The sequence below is a fragment of the Oratosquilla oratoria genome, chromosome 24, assembly GCF_046742065.1.
Source record: "Oratosquilla oratoria isolate Oo_2021 chromosome 24, ASM4674206v1, whole genome shotgun sequence".
Lineage (NCBI taxonomy): Eukaryota > Metazoa > Arthropoda > Malacostraca > Stomatopoda > Squillidae > Oratosquilla > Oratosquilla oratoria.
In genome coordinates, this window is record NC_134800.1 from 59,122,353 (window position 1) to 59,143,048 (window position 20,696).

Genomic DNA, 20,696 nt, shown 5'->3' on the forward strand with positions numbered 1-20,696 from the left:
GGCCCTCTCTATATTCTGCCACTTCATTCTCTTGTTTCTTGTTCATTTTTCCATGATCACAGCAACAATACAGGGCAAGGAATCAAAATTGTTGCATACAGTGAGAGCACCAGGAGCGATGTCACCTTTGACATTTTCAAGAGTACTAGTGCCCTCTCCAATGTCTTTGTGGGGTATGGTGGTGGAAGGAGTTGCCAAATATCTCCATAAATACAATTCTGTAGCAAAAAACGAAATAGCTATAGAAATGTTGACACTATTTCAATATACACAATGTTTTTCATGCAGTGGGATTGCCAATATGTTATCTATTTTATGCTGTATATAAAAATAGAAACGAAATAGTTGTATAACTTTGTATGAGTGTTGCCACCATCATAGAGATTCTTTTGAAATGTTTACCTAAAATTTGCACATGTATCAGAAGTTTGCTAGCTACGCTCCCTTAATGCAATGTTCTAGTTTTTTCCACCCTCTATTGCCATCCATTGATTCATGAGTTCCATTTTGTGGCTTATACAATGTTCTTATACTTGAGACTGTCCCATGTCAACATTCCTGACAACAAGAAAGACAGTTTGGGATGCAGTATCAGCTCCATGTAATTTTCTCACCCCTCTGCCTGCATTGAATTTCTACCCCATTCTCCAGTCTGCTCTGATAGGCTGGTGGAAAAATCAATGGGAAGAGCACCCACCGAACCACTTACCGTATTTTCCGGCTTAAAATGCGCATCGGGTTATAATGGGATAGTACACAGATAGCGCGCACCGACGTATAACACGCATGCCAGGAAAAGTCACTGGTGGCTAAAGCTTGTGAACTGCATGTATGCGACTCCTGCTTGCATTGGTCCATTGTTTTGTGGGAAATTTGAGCCATGAAAAGTTTATTGAATACAAAATGTACATGAAAAATTTCGGATTTTTACAGAAAATGTTTAATTTACTATCCTGAGGGAATAATTCATCTTACAAGTTTTTATCACCATGTACAAGTTTTTATCGCCATGCAGCAACAAACTATGTTTCGGTTCAATAGTGTCTTTACTGAAGTGACGTTTAGTTTAACAAACTCTCGCAAGAGGGTGTTTAGTGTAGGCTAGATTGGCAATAGAACTGTCAATCTCGGCCCTGATCTAGCATATTCCGGGTGAGCTAAAACGGCCAACGTTCATAATGTTGGTGCCAGTGCTGTTTTCCGGATCCCAAATATTTGCATAGACAACGATAATTAATGTTAGTAAAAATAAACCAATGAAATAACGGCGATTAATTACTTAGTATCATGTGAACGAGGTTACATGGAGAAGTATTTTTCATTAGCTAGAGCCACCACTGGGAAATCTGTTGATTTGTCACTAAATCAAGTGTCAGTTTAGGCATCAATCAGGACACAACTAAGAAAAAGTCGGAATTACATGTACCGGTATATGACTCATGTTGTGCGTTGGTCCCTTATTACTTTGTAGCTTAAATAGTTTGTAGGAAATGTGATCTAAAAAAAGTTTATTGAAAGTAAAATATACAGAAAAAATTCGGGATTTTTACAGAAAATTTTCATTTTATATCTAAGGAAATAATTCGTCTTTACCATTTTTTATTTAATACTGAAACAAACTACAGACTGTTTCGTTTTAGCTTTGAACCTGTAATGACAGTGGTGAAATAGGAGTCTCTCATCGAGGTGACATTTAGTTAATATAACTCCCGAAAGAGGGTGTTGTGTTCAGGTGTTTGACACGAGTTTATGAACGGCCGCAATGGAATTTGTACCATACCTAAAGTGAAGCAACAAAACCAACATAAAAATTCAAACTAGGATCCTGTGAACATGGGCAAATATCATGAATATTGATCATGTTTCATGGTGTTTAGGCCTACTTAAACATGAAAAAGAAGATTCGATAGATCTTACATATACCAAATATTTATAGAGCCCATGCTGGCGTATTCTTTCATGTCACCATGGCTCTTCTTCTTGTTCTCACAGAACGTCACGGAGAAGTGTGTCGTCCCGACTTTGTGACGGCCAACATCGTCACGTTGTTGTGAAAAAAAATTACACACACAGCCGCAGAATTTTCATCGTAGGCCGTAGATAATGCGCACCCCCCATTTTTAGGCCCTTCCAACGGAAAAAAGTCGCGCGCTATACGCCGGAAAATACGGTAAAGACTCAAATTTCACATTTGTCCATGGCCCTCCTCCCACTAGCATGACCAGTACTAGAAACTATCACTGGTGATAGTATTGCTTCCTTGAATACGCTGTTGTTCTATACAGTCTTTTGGTTTCCCATAGAGTTGTTCTGAGGTGCTCTACATTTTCTCCCATGTAGGAAGTTTGTTAAACATGCATTGATGTCGTCCAAGTAAGACTAGTATGATCATTATCCTATAAGATATCATATTGTACCCTTTTTGTCACAGGAATGGTCATTCAAACAACATAGTTTCCTTGTTTCATCTTTGAATAGTACTTGAGAAAGTACTCTTTTTTTTCATTGCATTGACTTTTTTCCATGTTATTCTATTTGAAGATGATATCAAAACTTTCAGACATCTGTATAAATATATATACAGTACTTGCAATATATGGAATTGTCACTAATTGATTAATCTTTATATCATTGTATCACTGATATTTACAGATAACAGACAAAAATGGGCTTGACAAATTTGCAAAGTTGCTGTTATCAAGTGGCTGGGCCATCACTGGTGTCGGGAGTAATAACAATGAATCATCTACAGCAGCACAAGCTTCACAATCTTCTCGTGTTGTCCTCAACACGCCCCAACTTTGCATTGACCAGAATAACCTCAAATCTGTGGTCCACCTTAAAGGTAAGTGAAAATATTGTTTCAATGTGGCGACATACTGTAGGCTACGTTATACGCTTTGTTAAGCTTAAGGCTAGATGAATTCAATAAGATAAGACTGAACCAAGTGAATGGAGGTTTTCATTCATCAGAACACTTCTGTCTGAAGTCAACAACTTGGATAAATATAATCATGTGACATTAATCTGAACAGAATCTGTTTTTGATTATTCCATAGTCAGTTGATTATTCTTAGTTAATAAGGCATTTAGCAAATTTTCTTTATTATTAGACTATATAAATGAATATCTCAGTTTATCATAATGCTTTCTCCATAGGACCAGGAAAATCAGGCTCACAAACTATTAACAGTGGTAGTAATAGCAGCTGTAGTAGTAATGGAAATGGTAGGAATGAAGAGCAGAAGACAGCATATGAACGAGACCAGACCCATGTGGTCACCTTAACAGATCTAGGCAAGAAACTGTTACTTGCTGCACGTGTAGGTGACACCAGTCAAGTACGAAGATTGATGGCTATTGGAGCACCATTTTCTTCAGAAGGGGTAATGAAGGAGTTAGACTTAAAAAGTATCACTAGAAAATTAAATTTGTTGTAAATTTTATTCAAAAAGAGGGATGACTGTGTAACATGTAAGAAAATTAAATATTACTCTTTTATCCAAAATACCCCCTCTGTGCTCTAGCTTTAACTTCCATCACTTTCATCTTTTCTTCATTTTTCTTGGCTGTCCTTTCTCTTTCCTTTTGTTTTTCTTTTCTCTTCACACTCTCTGTGCTTGTTAGTGGCACGCATCTCCTCAGGCTCCATTTTTGTATGTGAAGACTGCTGCTTTGGGATCCCCCAGTCTGTATTTATCTCCTATGAAAATTCAAGGTATAAGAGGGTCTGAGAGGAAGACTTAAACTAGAATCCTATTAATTATATTATTAAATGTTCATGGATGTGGTGCAGTTTAGAGCAGATGTAAAAAGATTGGTCGTATAGATGAGAGGCTGGAGGAAGGGGAGACCTTTAAGTATTTAGGGTCACATTTGAATGAGTTTTTGGATGGGTTTTTTAAATATATGTGTATATAGATAGATAATTAAATTACACTGGATAAGAATATAGACTTGTAATGAAAAGGATAAATTCATAAACTCTTCTGTATCATATATTGCATCATAAGTTTAAGAAAAACAATTTGTGAAAACTGTTGGTAAGAGTTTTTCAGGCCCTGGAGTTGAAAGTCACAGGCATCACTGCTTAATGCACTCTCATTCTTCTGTTAGCTCTCCTTATATCCTAATTTCATCCAAGTTCTATTCTTGTGTTTATACTAAGTGAAACTGCTGTCATGTATATTGATTATGAAATATTGGTCAATAAATTTTCAGCAACTTGGAATGTCACCACTTCATATAGCAGCCCAGAATGGTCACTTACAAACCTGTGAGATGTTTCTCCGAGCAGGAATTACCAAAGATGCCAAGAATAAGGTGAGCCATATTTCTTTAGATTCCATTATTTTTCTAGAATGGAACAGATAGTTTATGTATTTATCCCTCTTTTCTTTGATACCAATCAACCAATCCAATACCCTTGGTCTCTCTTGCAGAAGACCTACAGCCTCCAAGAAACTGACAACAACCACCAGGCAGGACCATAAGTCACTTAGAGGAGAGATGTTGTTGGTAATGGGGTTAAATGAACCTAAGTGACCTAATATTGAATAGACAGGGAGGAGTAGAGGTGGAGGTAAAATGTAGATTGAGAGAAGCAAGTAAATGCCTTGGGGGATTAAAAAGTGGAATGAGAAATAGACATTTGGGAATGGATGCTAAGAAGAGATTTGTAGGTGTGTTATTCTACATTTGGAATTGGTGGTGAAGGAAACTCAGGCGGAGTTCTTGACTTTAATTCTCCTGGTTCAGTTTTCTTCTCCCTACTACATACACAGCAAGCCCTCAGGAAAGCTTGGAGGGTTGCCAGACACATATACAAATATATATACAAGGGTTACCATATGAGGATTTTTTGGAAGTTGGGTCACCTCAGGTGAGGCATCGGCCAGTCGTGCAGGTGTTGACCCGAGGCACAGCTGTGGCTATTGTTCAAGTAGAGGCTCTTGACCTGAGCACCAAGAATCTTTTGTTATCAAAGGGGCATTGTCAAGAAGGGTCAGTAGCCTGGTCCCAGAACAATGGAAATCCTTAGGGGGATGCTGGTCTTGTTGAAAGTACCACACTACACCATATGAGTGATTGTGCTGACAGCACTATATGGGGCAGAAACATGGAACATAAGAGAGGAAGCATTTAAATATGTTTGAGATGAGGTGTCTGAGAAGTATGGTAGGGGTTACTAGGCTGGATAGAGTGAGAAACAAAGAGGTGAGGATGAGGGTGGGGGTGGAAAGGGAGTTGGGAGATAGGGTTGATGAAAGAGTTTTGGGATGGTTTGGACACATGGAAAGAATGAGTGAAGAAAGACTAGTAAAAGAGGTGTGGAAGGAGTGAACATAAGAGGGTAACCAAAGATGAGATGAGATGGATGGGGTAAAAGGGGCATAAGGAAAGAGGGTATTGTCTGTTGAGGAAGGATGGGAGAGGATAGGGATGAATGGAGAATGGTTGTGTATGGGTGATGCTGGGATGTATGAGGGGAAGTGGATGGGGGGTGAGGGAGTATGTATGAAAAATATTTTGATGCAGCCCAAAAAGATTTCACCCTGTCTTCTCCATTTCTGCATGAGGGGGACAGAGAGGGGTGTTCGCCGATTTAATGAAACAGTCTTGCTGTAGATGTGCTGTCTTGTGACACTGCTTCTGACCCAGGGCAGTGGACAAGATACAGGGATGACCCATCAACCAGGAGGAGCCAAGATAAGAGGGAGGGAAGTTGGTGGATGGGAGTGGAGTATGTGGGGATGGAATGGGTGGGAGGAGTGGTTTTTTATGTCTGTTTTTTTGGCTACCTCCCTTGTAAGGGGGAAAATGCCTATGGTATATGTATGTATATGTATGTGAAAGTATGCCTTCTTTTGTCATTAGGTCGGGAAGACACCTCTTCATCTTGCATCCATGGAAGGTCACACAGATATTGTGGCATTACTGCTGTCTGAAGGTTCAGCAGTGAACACACAAGACTTGGTAACTATTTATTTGTGATTCATCATCAATGTAGATACAAGAAATTGGTTTTCAGTCATGGCTAACCTTTTTTGCATGATGAAGCACACCTCAGGTTTAATCCCCAACAATACTAGGTGGCACACTTCCTTTAGTTTTGGTAGTTATTATTAATATAAGAGGGAGGGTGGAGGGGAGTGGAGTATGTTAGGGATGGAATGGGTGGGAGTTGTTTTTATGCCTTTATTTTTTGGCTACCTCACTTATAAGGAGGAAAAAGCCTTTGGTATATGTATGTGATATATATATATATATATATATATATATATATATATATATATATATATATATATAACTCTTGGCTACCCCCCTTATAAGGGGGAAAAAGCCTTTGGTATATGTGCATATGTATGTTCGTATGTATATATATATATATATATATATATATATATATATATTTTTTTTTTTTTTTTTTTTTTTAGTGAAGGAGTTAGAACATATTACAAATAACCCCATATGTTTGGCAGTTAAGTTCCTACCCATAGATAGATCCACTGAAAAAATCCTAAATTCCATACTAAAAGCAAGTTTAAAACATATTCCCAGAGAATTTGTATTTGGTTGTTGATAACTAGCTTTTTTATCCTTGTATATACATATGTATATATATATTTATATATATATGTGTATATATGTATATATATGTATATATATATATATGTGTATATATATATGTATTTATATATGTATATATATGGAGACGAAGGAAGTGACATCATTCGTACTCGAAAGCATCGCTCTGGTCGGCCAAGGAAGATATCAAGTACGATTTGATATCTTCCTTGGCCGACCAGAGCGATGCTTTGGAGTACGAATGATGTCACTTCCTTCGTCTCGAAATTTCTTGGTCCACTTTTGCACTTGACGCACTCCAATTCCCACACGAGTAGCAATATCTTTACACTTATAACCCTCCTTATAGAGAGTTATGATTGTAACAACTGTGTCTCTTTCCAGCTCTTTACCACTTCCCATTACGGAGATATCAAGGCACAAAAACAGAGACCACCGCAAAAAAAAGACTACTCTCCGTGAGAGATGTTTAGAAAGTGACTCCATGTGACATTGAGTGCGCCTAAACAGAGTTGCCAAATAGTGTGTATTGTCTCGGCTAAATACGGGTACAAACGCTAGCATTGAAAAATAGCGAAAAGTTTGGGTGGAAAGTTGTATTTTTCGCATGTTTTGAGTTTAGGGGAAAGTTGGGGCGCCTATAATTTTGCGCCCAAACTTTTCGCGGCTAATGTATATAATATATATATATATATATATATATATATATATATATATATATATATATATATATATATACAGTATATATATATATATATATCCCAATTGCTTGTGTTTGCCCCCATATATATATATATATATATATATATATATATTTTTTTTTTTTTTTTTTTTTTTTTTTTTTTTTTTTGTGTATAGGCACGCAGGGTTAGCTAGTGGGAATGATTTTATGCCTTTTTCTTTTTGGCAACCTCCCTTGTTAGGGGGAAAAAGCCTTGGTATATGTATTATGTATTTATTTATTTTATTTTATTTTATTTTTATTTTTTTCATCCAGTTGAAGATGACAGCTCTGCACTGGGCATGTGACCGAGGGCACACAGCTATTGTAAAGACATTACTGCAGTATGCTGGCAGGGGCAAGATGAGCCAACAGTTGGACACATCACTCAAAAATAAGTAAGTCTGCATGAAGTGATTTAACGATATGAAAGGGATGAGTTTGTGCTTCAAGGTAAAAATAGGCAGAACATGTCAGATGGAAATGCCAGAAAGAAATGAGTGGGAATAAAACACCATTTCTCTGAAGCTCAGGGAAAGCCTGATGGAACTTGGGAAGGAATGTGATAGGAGAAAATTGAAAGTATATGTGGGTGAAAGTAAGGTGATGTCCCTTTATCCACAAGGAGCTAAAATGGAAGGAAAGTAAATGGGTATTTGATGGGTGTGGAATGGGTGGTGAGTGCGTGTATACCTTGGATGTCCAACTCTCTTACAAGAGGTAAAAAGCCTTTTGGTGCATAAATAGATAAAGATAGTGCTTTAGAGATTTCAGTGACCTCTGTGGCCTTATCATGTAGCATTCATTTATGATTAGAAACTAAGCTTTACTCAAAGAAGAGTGTTGATCACTCTTACTGTATTTTCCGGCTTAAAATGCGCATCGGTTTATAATGCACACCCATGCACTTTGTTATCTCAGTACACAGATAGCGCGCACCGACGTATAACGCGCATGCCCGATCGCATTTGTCTATAACGCAGTTTTACCTCGGTATTTATATCATGTAATCGAGGTTACATGGAGAAGTATTTTTCATTGGCTAGAGCCACCGCTGGGAAACCTGTTGATTTGTCACTAAATTAAGTGTCAGTTTAGGCATCAATCAGGACACAACTAAGAAAAAGTCGGAACTACATGTACCGGTATATGACTCATGTTGTGCGTTGGTCCCTTATTACTTTGTAGCTTAAATAGTTAGTAGGAAATATGATCTAAAAAAAGTTTATTGAAAGTAAAATATACAGAAAAATTGCAGGATTTTTACAGAAAATGTTCATTTTATATCTTGAGGAAATAATTCGTCTTTACCATTTTTTATTCAATACTGAAACAAACTACAGACTGTTTCGTTTTAGCTTTGAACCTGCAATGACAGTGGTGAAATAGGACAGTCTCTCATCGAGGTGACGTTTAGTTAATATAACTCCCGAAAGAGGGTGTTGTAGTCAGGTGTTTGACACGAGTTTATGAACGGCCGCAACGGAATTGGTACCATACCTAAAGTGAAGCAACATAGCCAACATAAAAATTCAAACTAGGATGCTGTGAACATGGGCAAATATCATGAATATTGATCATGTTTCATGGTGTTTAGGCCTATTTAAACATGAAAAATAAGATTCGATAGATACCTACCTATACCGAATATTTATATATTGTAGCCCATGCTGGCGTATTCTTTCATGTCACCATGGCTGTTCTTCTTGTTCTCACGGAACGTCACGGAGAAGTGTGCCTCCCGACTTTGTGACAGCCAACATCGTCATGTTGTTGTGAAAAAAATTACACACAGCCGTAGATAATGCGCACCCCCCATTTTTAGGCCCTTCCAACGGAAAAAAGTCGCGCACTATATGCCGGAAAATACGGTAATTCCCTCTATCCCACCTTTCTACTGCCCTCCTTAAGGTTCCCTCACCACCTTTTTGAATCCATCTCTGCTGTATGATTAGCTTAAAAGATAGAAGTGTTGGTTATCAGTAACAAAATACACACACACACGTCGGATTGACAGCGAAGATTGGAATTCCGGAAAAAAACCACCATTTTCGTGGATTTCAGCAACAAGGGAGTACCTGTGTTGTATTAGTAGGGAAGGGGAAAGCTTGTGGTATAGTGGGCAGTGAAGAAAAAGAAGAAGGGGAGGCATTATTGAGGAAAATGGAAAAAAATGATGAAGGTGAGGAACAGGCCTTGAAAGTCAGAAGGGGTGTAAACAAAAGGTGTGCAGACGACACAGCCAAGGTCAAACAGGTGAGCAAAAGTATTGAGAGTAGGAATATAGATAAGAGCAGCTCAATGGAAAGAGGAGGTAATTACTTTTATGGATTTAATGAGGGAGGAGATGACAACCTCCCCTGACTAGTAAGTCTAGTGGAGAAACTAACAAAGAGTTGATAAATTGGAAGAACTAAAGAACGAAAATCAAAACCTAACTAAAGAAATAGAAGAATTAAAAAGACAGTTAAAAGAAGTAAAGGATGAGAATGAGGAATTAAAGAGGGATAGTAAAGAGAATAAGAGTCCATAGCAAAAGAGGTAATTGGTTGGAAACAAGTCCAAGTGAATAACAAAATTGAATTTAGAGATATAGTGAAACAACAGATGAAAGAACAAACTATGGACACAGTTATTAAAATGATGAGAGAGAAGGCGAATATAGTAAGAGACTTAGCAGATAAAAAGAAGTGTATAATTATATTAGGAATGGAAGAGAAGTATAATCCAAATAGGACTACAAGAGTAAAGGAGAAGGAAAAAGTAAACATGGTGTTGAAAGTAGTTCAAGAAGATGAACAAGAAATAGAGAAAGAAATTTAAGAAATATATAGAGTGGGGAAATATATGATAGACAAGACCAGACCAATTAAGATTACCGTATTTTCCGGAGTATAGTGCGCGACTTTTTTCCGTTGGAAGGGCCTAAAAATGGGGGGTGCGCATTATCCGATGGTGCGCATTATCTACGGCCTACGATAAAAATTCTGCGGCTGTGTGTGTAATTTTTTTAACAACAACGTGACGATGTTGGCCGTCACAAAGTCGGGACGGCACACTTCTCCGTGACGTTCCGTGAGAACAAGAAGAACAGCCATGGTGACATGAAAGAATACGCCAGCATGGGCTATATAAATATTTGGTATAGGTAGGTATCTATCGAATCTTATTTTTCATGTTTAAATAGGCCTAAACACCATGAAACATGATCAATATTCATGATATTTGCCCATGTTCACAGCATCCTAGTTTGAATTTTTATGTTGGCTTTGTTGCTTCACTTTAGGTACGGTACAAATTCCGTTGTGGCCGTTCATAAACAACACCCTCTTTTGGGAGTTATATTAACTAAACGTCACCTCGATGAGAGACTGTCCTATTTCACCACTGTCATTGTAGGTTCAAAGCTAAAATGTAACAGTCTGTAGTTTGTTTCAGTATTAACCACTTCAATACGGGACTTAAATCTCGCGGGCAGCAGCCAATGCCAGCCGTACGACGTAACGAAATAATATTCGCATCATAAAATATAGTCGCCGCTTATATCGATCGTTCTCTCTTTCACCCGCGAATTTTGAAAACCACAGAGAATGGGATTCTGGGCGCATTTGGGAGAATGTAAAAACACAGGGGCGACTACAATAAATATAATCAAGACGCCGATATGGCAGCGTCGCGAATCCACTTGCTCCTCATGACGCCTACGTGTGCGGCACCGTATGGAAGGGGTTAAATAAAAAATGGTAAGACGAATTATTTCCTTAAGATATAACATGAAAATTTTCTGTAAAAATCCCAAAATTTTTCTGTATATTTTACTTCCAATAAACTTTTTTTAGATCATATTTCCTACAAACTATTTAAGCTACAAAGTAATAAGGGACCAACACACAACATGAGTCATATACCGGTACATGTAGTTCCGACTTTTTCTTAGTTGTGTGCTGATTGATGCCTAAACTGACACTTAATTTAGTGACAAATCAACAGATTTCCCAGCAGTGGCTCTAGCCAATGAAAAATACTTCTCCATGTAACCTCGTTCACATGATACTAAGTAATTAATCGCCGTTATTTCATTGGTTTATTTTTACTAACATTAATTATCGTAGTCTATGCAAATATTTGGGATCCGTAAAACAGCACTGGTACCAACATCATGAACGTTGGCCATTTTAGCTCACCCGGAATATGCGAGATCAGGGCCGAGATTGACAGTTCTATTGCAAATCTAGCCTACACTAAACACCCTCTTGCGAGAGTTTGTTAAACTAAACGTCACTTCAGTAAAGACACTTATGAACCGAAACATAGTTGCTGCATGGCGATAAAAACTTGTACACGGTGATAAAAACTTGAACACGGTGATAAAAACTTGTAAGATGAATTATTCCCTCAGGATAGTAAATTACAATTTTTCTGTAAAAATCCGAAATTTTTCATGTACATTTTGTATTCAATAAACTTTTCATGGCTCAAATTTCCCACAAAACAATGGACCAACGCAAGCAGGAGTCGCATACATGCAGTTCACGAGCTTTAGCCACCAGTGACTTTTCCTGGCATGCGCGTTATACATCGGTGCGCGCTATCTGTGTACTGAGATAAAGAAGTGCATGGGTGCGCATTATAACCCGATGCGCATTTTAAGCCGGAAAATACGGTAAATTCATGTCACAAACGACAGCAAAGAATGTCTTATCAAAATATGGGAAACTAGCAAAAGTGATCAGTATAAACAGGTATGGATAAAAAGAGAGATGAATAAAGAGGAAAGAGAGGAAGAAAAACAAAAATAATCGAAGCTAAGGAAAACAACGAGAAATTCTATTGGAGAGTAGTGGACATGAAAGTGAGGAAATGGTTCATAGCAGAGAAAAACAGAAGGGAAACAGAAAACAGGATGGAGGTAGCAAAAAAATTAAAAGTGTCTTTCACAAATATAAGTGGATTAATAACAGGCTTGAATGAACTGAATGATTGCCTGAAGGAAAAAGAACGGGACATAATGGGAATTGTAGAGACAAAATTTAGAGGTCCATTACCACCCTACAGTGTAGGACATGGTGCATATCATTTTTGGATTAGAAACAGAGAAGTAAAACAAGAGGGTGGAGTTATGTTCCTGACATGAGGAATTTTACATATGGAAAGAATAGAGTGGAGATGATTATGATGGAGATAGAGGACAGGGACAAGAAGAGCAGGAAGTTTGTGGTAGATTATGTGCCTCCTAAAACAGCTTCGTGGGAAGAGAGAGAACACAAAAATATGTTAGAAGACACAAGGATAACACTAAATAAGATAATGGAAGATGGAGGAAGAATAGTTATAATGAATGACTTTAATTGTAAAGAAATCTGCTGGGAAGAGATGACAGTGAAAGGGGGAAACAACCTATGGGGAAATGTACTACTTGGTATGATGATAGAACATACAATGACACAATGGATACAAGAGAATACTAGGTATAGAAATGAGGAAGAACCATCGGGACTGGACCTAATAATCACATCAGAACCTGAAATAGTGGACAAGATTGAATATAAGACACCAGTAAGTAAAAATGATCACATATAAGTTGAACTGGAACTAAATGAAGAAAAATACATGGGAAAAAAACAAACAATATAGAAAGGGAAGGTTGATGTATGGAAAAACAAATTTTGATCAAATAAAATAATTTTTTCTAAAATCAGACTGGAAAGGATACACAAGGTGGAAACAACAATAGAAGAGAAATGGAAAATTTTGACAAAAATTTTTAAAATAGTGGAAAAGTATGTTCCAAGACAAAAACTAGAAAAAGGATATGTAAAATTTTGGTATAAAAAATGATGTAGGGAGTTAAAAGACAAAAGGGATGAAGCTTGGATAAAATGGAAGAAAGACAAAAGACCTGGAAAATGGAAAATATATACTAGTTATGGAAATCAATATGTACAAATGTGCAGAGAAGAAAAGAGAAAATACAAAAAGGATGTCATAGAAAAATGTAAAGATCAACCAAAACTATTTTCTAGATTTGTAAACAACAAACTGAAAAACAAACAAGAATTAGTGAAGCTATGACAAGGAGTTGAATACACAGAGGAAATAGAAATGGCAGAAATTATGAACAAGAATTTTAAATCAGTGTTTACTAGGGAGAACATACAACTTAGAGATGTCGAGTGGGAGGAGAAAGTCCCCCTATGAAAGAGATAGAAGTAGCAAGGAAAGAAATAATGAATCACTTGAGTAATCTCGATGTTAGAAAATCGCATGGACCAGATGAAATTGCAAACTGGATTTTGAGAGAATGCAGGAACAAACCAACAGGCAAAATGCATAGTCTAATAAGCAGTTCATTGAAAGAAGGAAAAGTTCCAGAAGATTGGAAAAGAGCAAATGTACATACATTTACCAAGGCTTTTTCCCCCTTTCAAGGGAGGTAGCCAAAAAGAAAAAGGCATAAAATCATTCACACCCATTCCATCCCTAAATACACTCCACTCCCCTCCACCCTCCCTCTTATCTTAGCACCTCCTGGATGACGGGTCATCCATGCACCTTGTCCACTGCCCTGGGTCAGAGGCAGTGTCACAAGTCACAGCACATCCACAGCAAGGCCGCTTCATTAAATCGGCAACCCCCCTCTCCGTCCCCCCATGCATAAAAGGAGAAGACGGGGAGAAATCCCTTCGGGCTGCGTCAAATTTTGCTCACACATACTACCTCACCCCCCATCCCCCCCACCCATTCCACCTCATGCATCACAACATCATCCATATACAACCATTCTCCATTCACCCCTGTCTTTGGTCCTCTCCTGTCCTTCCTCAACAGACATTCCCCTCTTCCCCAAAGCTCCCTTCACCCCATCCATCCACCTCATCCTAGGACGTCCCCTCATGTTCACTCCCTCCACATCTGCCTTCCATACCTCTTTTAATAGTCTTTCTTCACTCATTCTTTCCATGTGTTCAAGCCATCCTAATACTCTTTCATCAACCCTATCTCCCAACTCCCTTTCCACCCCTGTTCTCCTCCTCACCTCCTCATTTCTCACTCTATCTAGCCTAGTAACCCCCATCATACTTCTCAGACACCTCATCTCAAACACATTCAAACTCCTTCTCCATTCACACCTGTCTTCTGTCCTCTCCCATCCTTCCTCAACAGATATTCCCCTCTTCCCCAAAGCCCCCTTCACCCCATCCATCCATCTCATCCTAGGACGTACCCTCATGTTCACTCCCTCCACCTCTGTCTTCCATACCTCTTTTACTAGTCTTTCTTCACTCATTCTTTCCATGTGTCCAAACCATCCTAATACTCTTTCATCAACCCTATCTCTCAACTCCCTTTCCACCCCTGTTCTCCTCCACACCTCATTTCTCAATCTATCTAGCCTAGTAACCCCCATCATACTTCTCAGACACCTCATCTGAGATACATTCAAACTCCTTCTCTCTTCCTCTCTTATGTTCCATGTTTCTGCCCCATGCAGTGCTGTTGGGACATTCACTCCTTCCTACAGTCTCCTCTTAGCATCCTTTCCCAAATGTCTATTCCTCATTACACTTTTTAATCCACTGAGGCATTTACTCGCTTCTCTCAATCTACATTCTACCTCCACCTCCATTCCTCCCTTTCCTGCCACATTTGCACCCAAGTATCTAAAACTATCCACTTCCTCCAGTCGCTCTCCCTTAATGCTCACTTCCAGTCTGCTGCCACTTTCATCCCTTGTCAAGTACAAGGGATGAAAGTGGCAGCAGACTGGAAGTGAGCATTAAGGGAGAGTGACTGGAGGAAGTGAATAGTTTTAGATACTTGGGTGCAAATGTGGCAGGAAAGGGAGGAATGGAGGTGGAGGTAGAATGTAGATTGAGAGAAGCATCTCATCACCTTACTTTTACCCACATTTATCTTCAATTTTCTTCTATCACACACTCTCCCAAACTCTGTCATCAACTTCCTCAATCCCTCCTCCGATCCTGCCACAAGTGCAGTGTCGTCTGCAAACAGCAGCTGGCTCACCTCCCACTTTTCTCCATTTTCTTTAACCATACTCAATCCCTGACCCACCACCCCATCCATATACAAGTTGAACAGCCAGGGCGACATAACGCATCCCTGACGAAGTCCCACCTTTACCTCGAACCACTCACTCTCTCCATTTCTAATCCTGACACATGCTCTACTACTCTCGTAAAAACTCTTGACAGCTCCTAGAAGCTTTCCTCCTATCCTATATATCCGCAAAACCTCCCACAGTGCCTTCCTGTCTACCCTGTCGTAAGCCTTTTCCAGATCCATAAAAGCCCCAAAAAATCCTTCCCCTTTGCTATAGCTTTCTCACATATCTGTCTTACCACAAAAATCTGATCAACACAACCTCTACCCGTCCTAAATCCACACTGTTCCTCACCAATTACTCCCTCTGTTCCTCTCCTAATCCTCTCAATCAAGATCCTCCCATAAGCCTTCCCAACTACACTTAACAAGCTAATCCCTCTGAAACTACTACACTTACACTTGTCCCCTTTTCCCTTGTAAAATGGAACTATACAGGCACTCCTCCAGTCCTCCAGCACTCTACCCTCTCTCCAGCAAACATTAAATAACCTCACCAGCCAGTCCACCATCACTGTACCAATATATAAAGGGGAAACAAGGAAGACCCCACTTACTATAGACCGGTCTCTCTTACAAGTATGGTAGCTAAAATTTGTGAAAGAATTATCAAAATTAGGTGGGTAAGGCATTTGGGAAAAACAATGTACTAAATCCAAGGCAATTTGGATTTAGACAAGGAAGATCATGTGTCACAAACTTGATGTGTGTCTATTCAAGACTAATAGATATAATACAAGAAACAGATGGATGGGCTGATTGTGCATTTCTAGACCTGAAAAAAGCTTTTGATAAGGTGCCACATAAGAAATTGCTAAAGAAATTAGAAACTGCTGGAGGAATACAGGGCAAACTACTGAAGTGGATGGAAGACTTCTTCCATGAAAGAAGAATGAGAGTGGTGATAAGAAACAAACATTCAAATTGGGATGAAGTTATTAGTGGAGTTCCACAAGAAACAGTTTTGGCCCCAATAATGTTTGCTATATGTATTAATGATATTGATAAAGGAATTGAAAGTTATATGAGCTTCTTTGCAGACGATGCAAAATTATTGAAAAAGTGAACACTGAAGAAGATTGTGAGTCACTGCAGAATGATCTCAATAAAGTATGGGAATGTTGTAGGAAGTGGGAAATGGAATTCAATATTAAGAAGTGTAGCATAATGGAATTTGGAAGAAGCAATAGAAGAATAGTGGGACCATATAAATTGTGAGAGGAAGAAATTAAAAAAGTGGAAAATGAGAAGGACCTGGGAGTCATTATTATGAATAATATGTCCCCTGAGAAACATACAAACAAAATTTTTTGAGAAACTTATAATTTAATAAGAAAAATCAAAATGGCATTTGCATACCTGGACGAAGAAATGGTGAAGAAAATACTAGTCACTTTGATAGACCAAGATTGGAGTATGCAGCGACGATGTGGTCACCAAGTACAAAAAAATGTATAACAAAACTTGAAAGAATACAAAGAGCAATCACGAAATTGGCACCAATGCTCTCAGAACTATCATATGAGGAGAGACTGGCAAAACTTGAGCTACAGACATTGGAGCAAAGAAGAGAGAGAGGAGAATTGATAACTTTTTATAGAATTATGAAAGGCATAGAAATTATTGATAGAGAGGATCTAATAAAATGGGATAGTAGAGATACAAGAGGACACGGAAAGAAAACCAAGACAGTTATAGAAGAGACTTGAAAAAGAACAGCTTTCCCCACAGGATAATAGACATTTGGAACAAGTTAGATGAAAATGTGGTGTGTGCAAAAACAATACATGAATTTAAAAACAGGCTAGATAAAACAAGATATGGAGACGGAACACCACTAGCATAGCTCCCCTTCCCGTAAAATACATATATATATGTTTGCAGAAACCACAAGGAAATCAAAGAACAGAATACTGAACATCTTCATCTATTAAGACATCTTCAGAGTACAAAGAAATTCAATAGATGATGGTATAAATATAGTAATAAGAGGAAGACAGGGAAGGTCACAACAATAAATGTGCAACCTCTGGGACACCTCAACAAAAAAAGTTAACAGTACTTGCAATAAGAAATACACATAATGAATAAGAATAAAAACATAACAAAATAGAAAATATATAACAATAAAAGAATGAACAAATGACACTAATAAACCAAAAAGGTAAGGGAAAAACAAAAGTGACACTTGGTCTCAAGAAACCTTTATAACGGAGCTTCACAGTAAACGTATAGTGAATTTAATGATTTCCAAATGAAAATTCATGTAATAAGAAGTACACAAAACAAAACAAAAAGACTAATAAATTATCAAAATGGCTTATTTCTATTTTGAATCCACTGGTTGGAACTATTTCAGATTCACACATATAAGAGACACCAACCATTCTATTGGTTAGGGCCATGCCCAAGAAATTGCTTCTTGTTCCATTTTAAAAAGAAATATTATTGAATCCAGTCTTATTAAAAAGACTTATGATGAAACTTTTAACATGAAATATGGGATTATATAAACTAGACAAATTTATCATCAACAAGAAAGTGGAACAATGTTGTGAAATTCCTCCATAATGGTTTCTTGTGACCAATTGTCATCTTTAATGATTTTATTTATTTATTTTTATTTTGTTTTATTTATTTATTTTATTTATTTATTTATTTATTTATGACCCGTCATCCAGGAGGTGCCAAGATAGGAGGGAGGGTGGAGGGGAGTGGAATATATGGGAAATGAAATGGGTGGGAGTGATTTCTATGCCTTTTTCTTTTTGGCTACCCCCCATGTAAGGGGGAAAAAGCCTTTGGTATATGTATGTATTTATTTATTTATTTATTGTGTGTGACCCATCATCCAGGAGGTGCCAAGATAACAGGGAGGGAAGAGGGTGGAGGGGAGTGTGGTAGGGATGGAATGGGTGGGAGTGTTTTTTATGCCTTTGTTTTTTGGCTATGTCCCTTATAAGGAGGTACTATTATGATTCTCATTATATTTGTTCTTCCATTTCAGATTCATGAAGACAGCATTACAGTTAGCCACAGAAAACAACCATACTGAAGTGATTAAGCTTATGAAGGTAGGCAACTATAACATTGAATTAACAGAGTTTACCTAGTTCTATTTTACCGAACAATTTGTGTACAAAAATGTTCCTTTCCCCTTCAGAAGGTACCCAACCATTTTACCATCCCCAAGACTCCATCTCTTCAGTTTTCCTTGGCACCCTTTTTTGAGGACAAGGATACCATCACCATAATTCTCTCAGTTTTCTGGTTGCAAGGTCAGAGTGGAGGGAAATCAAGGTGTCCTGGCTGAGTGAGTTCAGAGTAACAGTATGCATCCCCTTAGCCCAGCCAGAGAGGGGGAGTTTGTGACATTAAACTAAACTGACAACTCCATGGACCAAGGATATCTTCTTTTAATATCTTTCTCTTATGTAGTCAGGGTTGCATGACAACATCATAGCAACCTGGATTTTTTTTTTTTTCTGTTCTTTTCTTTTCATCTTTTTTCTTTTTCTTTTCTTTTCTTTTAATGTTCTTGTCTTTTCATCTTTTTTCTTTTTCTTTTCTTTTCATCTTTTTTCTTTTTCTTTCTTTAATTTTCTTTTAATGTTCTTTTCTTTTCATCTTTTTTCTTTTTCTTTTCTTTTCATCTTTTTTCTTTTTCTTTTCTTTTCTTTTAATGTTCTTTTCTTTTCATCTTTTTTCTTTTCTTTTCATCTTTTTTCTTTTCTTTTCTTTTAATGTTCTTTTCTTTTCATCTTTTTTTTTCTTTTCTTTTCATCTTTTTTCTTTTTCTTTTCTTTTCTTTTAATATTCTTTTCTTTTCATCTTTTTTCTTTTTCTTTTCTTTTCATCTTTTTTCTTTTTCTTTCTTTTCTTTTAATGTTCTTTTCTTTTCATCTTTTTTCTTTTTCTTTTCTTTTCTTTTAATGTTATTTTTTCTTTTTCTTTTCTTTTAATGTTCTTTTCTTTTCATCTTTTTTTTCTTTTCTTTTAATGTTCTTTTCTTTTCATCTTTTTTCTTTTTTTCTTTTAATGTTCTTTTCTTTTCATCTTTTTTCTTTTTCTTTTCTTTTAATGTTCTTTTCTTTTCTTCTTTTTTCTTTTTCTTTCTTTTCTTTTAATTTTTTTAATTTTTTTTTCTTTTCTTTTAATTTTTTTTAATTTTTTCTTTTTCTTTCTTTTCTTTTCTTTTAATGTTCTTTTCTTTTCATCTTTTTTCTTTTCTTTTAATGTTATTTTTTCATCTTTCTTTTTCTTTCTTTTTAATGTTCTTTTCTTTTCATCTTTTTTCTTTTTCTTTTTTAATGTTCTTTTCTTTTCATCTTTTTTCTTTTTCTTTTCTTTTAATGTTCTTTTCTTTTCATCTTTTTTCTTTTTCTTTCTTTTCTTAATTTTTTTTCATCTTTTTCTTTTTCTTTTCATCTTTTTTTCTTTTTCTTTTCTTTTCATCCTTTTTCTTTTTCTTTTCTTTTCTTTTAAAGTTCTTTTCTTTTCATCTTTTTCCTTTTTCTTTCTTTTGCTTCTTTTTTCAATTATTTGATTAAATGTTGTCTTGAGTTTCACTGACTAGAAACCTACAGGCCCTCTCATAGATCTCTCTGGGAAAAAAAAAAGATTGAAAATGGGCAGGAGGGAAATTATTTTCTCTGCTGTCCATCCTGCAGGACAGTCCATCACAAGCAGGTTCTCACTATTGGTCTCGAGGCATGTGTAATCCCATTTAAATCCAAACAAATCACCAGTGAACCCAGCATCATACAGAGCCATCTTTCCTCTCAGTCAAATCCACTTATAGAAAGATTGATTTTAGAAAAGATAAAGACACATGTGCTTACTTAGATTGATTCTAGAAAGAATAGAAACACCTACTGTATACCTACTGTACCAAATTAGCATGGATTCAAAGAAAGCCACACCATTTCTGCTTATAAATCTGGAAGACTTCAACAAAAAAACACCATCTGACAAGACAGTGTGTTAAAGCTGCTACTGTTGCTCATTGATATGTTTTTTGTTGTATATTTTTAAAAGTATCCTTATACTGATCTGATGTTTTTGTGTCATCATTTTGTGATCGATTTCCTTTACATAGGGGGAAGGAGTAGAGAGAAATACAAAGGAAGAGGAAGCTGCTGTAGAGTCGATCACACTGGACATGGCTTCTGGTGGGCAGGTTCCACACCCAGTTTCCTACGTCTGCAAAACTGAGGAAGTTACTACAGAAGAAGTCAGCTTTATGGAAGAGGTACATTGTGAAATA

The 20,696-nt window shown here is 37.1% G+C and overlaps 1 protein-coding gene across 3 annotated transcripts in view; it reads left to right on the forward strand.

Moving 5' to 3' along the window:
• The window catches only part of Atac3 (Ada2a-containing complex component 3), a 40,780-nt gene that overhangs the window by 3,920 nt on the left and 16,164 nt on the right, over positions 1 to 20,696 (forward strand). For all 3 annotated transcript variants that reach the window (XM_076208233.1, XM_076208232.1, XM_076208231.1), the window contains exons 2-8: positions 2,653 to 2,845; positions 3,160 to 3,386; positions 4,222 to 4,323; positions 5,878 to 5,976; positions 7,586 to 7,707; positions 18,438 to 18,504; positions 20,529 to 20,681. In XM_076208233.1, the coding sequence (XP_076064348.1) occupies positions 2,653 to 2,845; positions 3,160 to 3,386; positions 4,222 to 4,323; positions 5,878 to 5,976; positions 7,586 to 7,707; positions 18,438 to 18,504; positions 20,529 to 20,681 (963 nt within the window). The remainder of the gene's footprint in view (positions 1 to 2,652; positions 2,846 to 3,159; positions 3,387 to 4,221; positions 4,324 to 5,877; positions 5,977 to 7,585; positions 7,708 to 18,437; positions 18,505 to 20,528; positions 20,682 to 20,696) is intronic.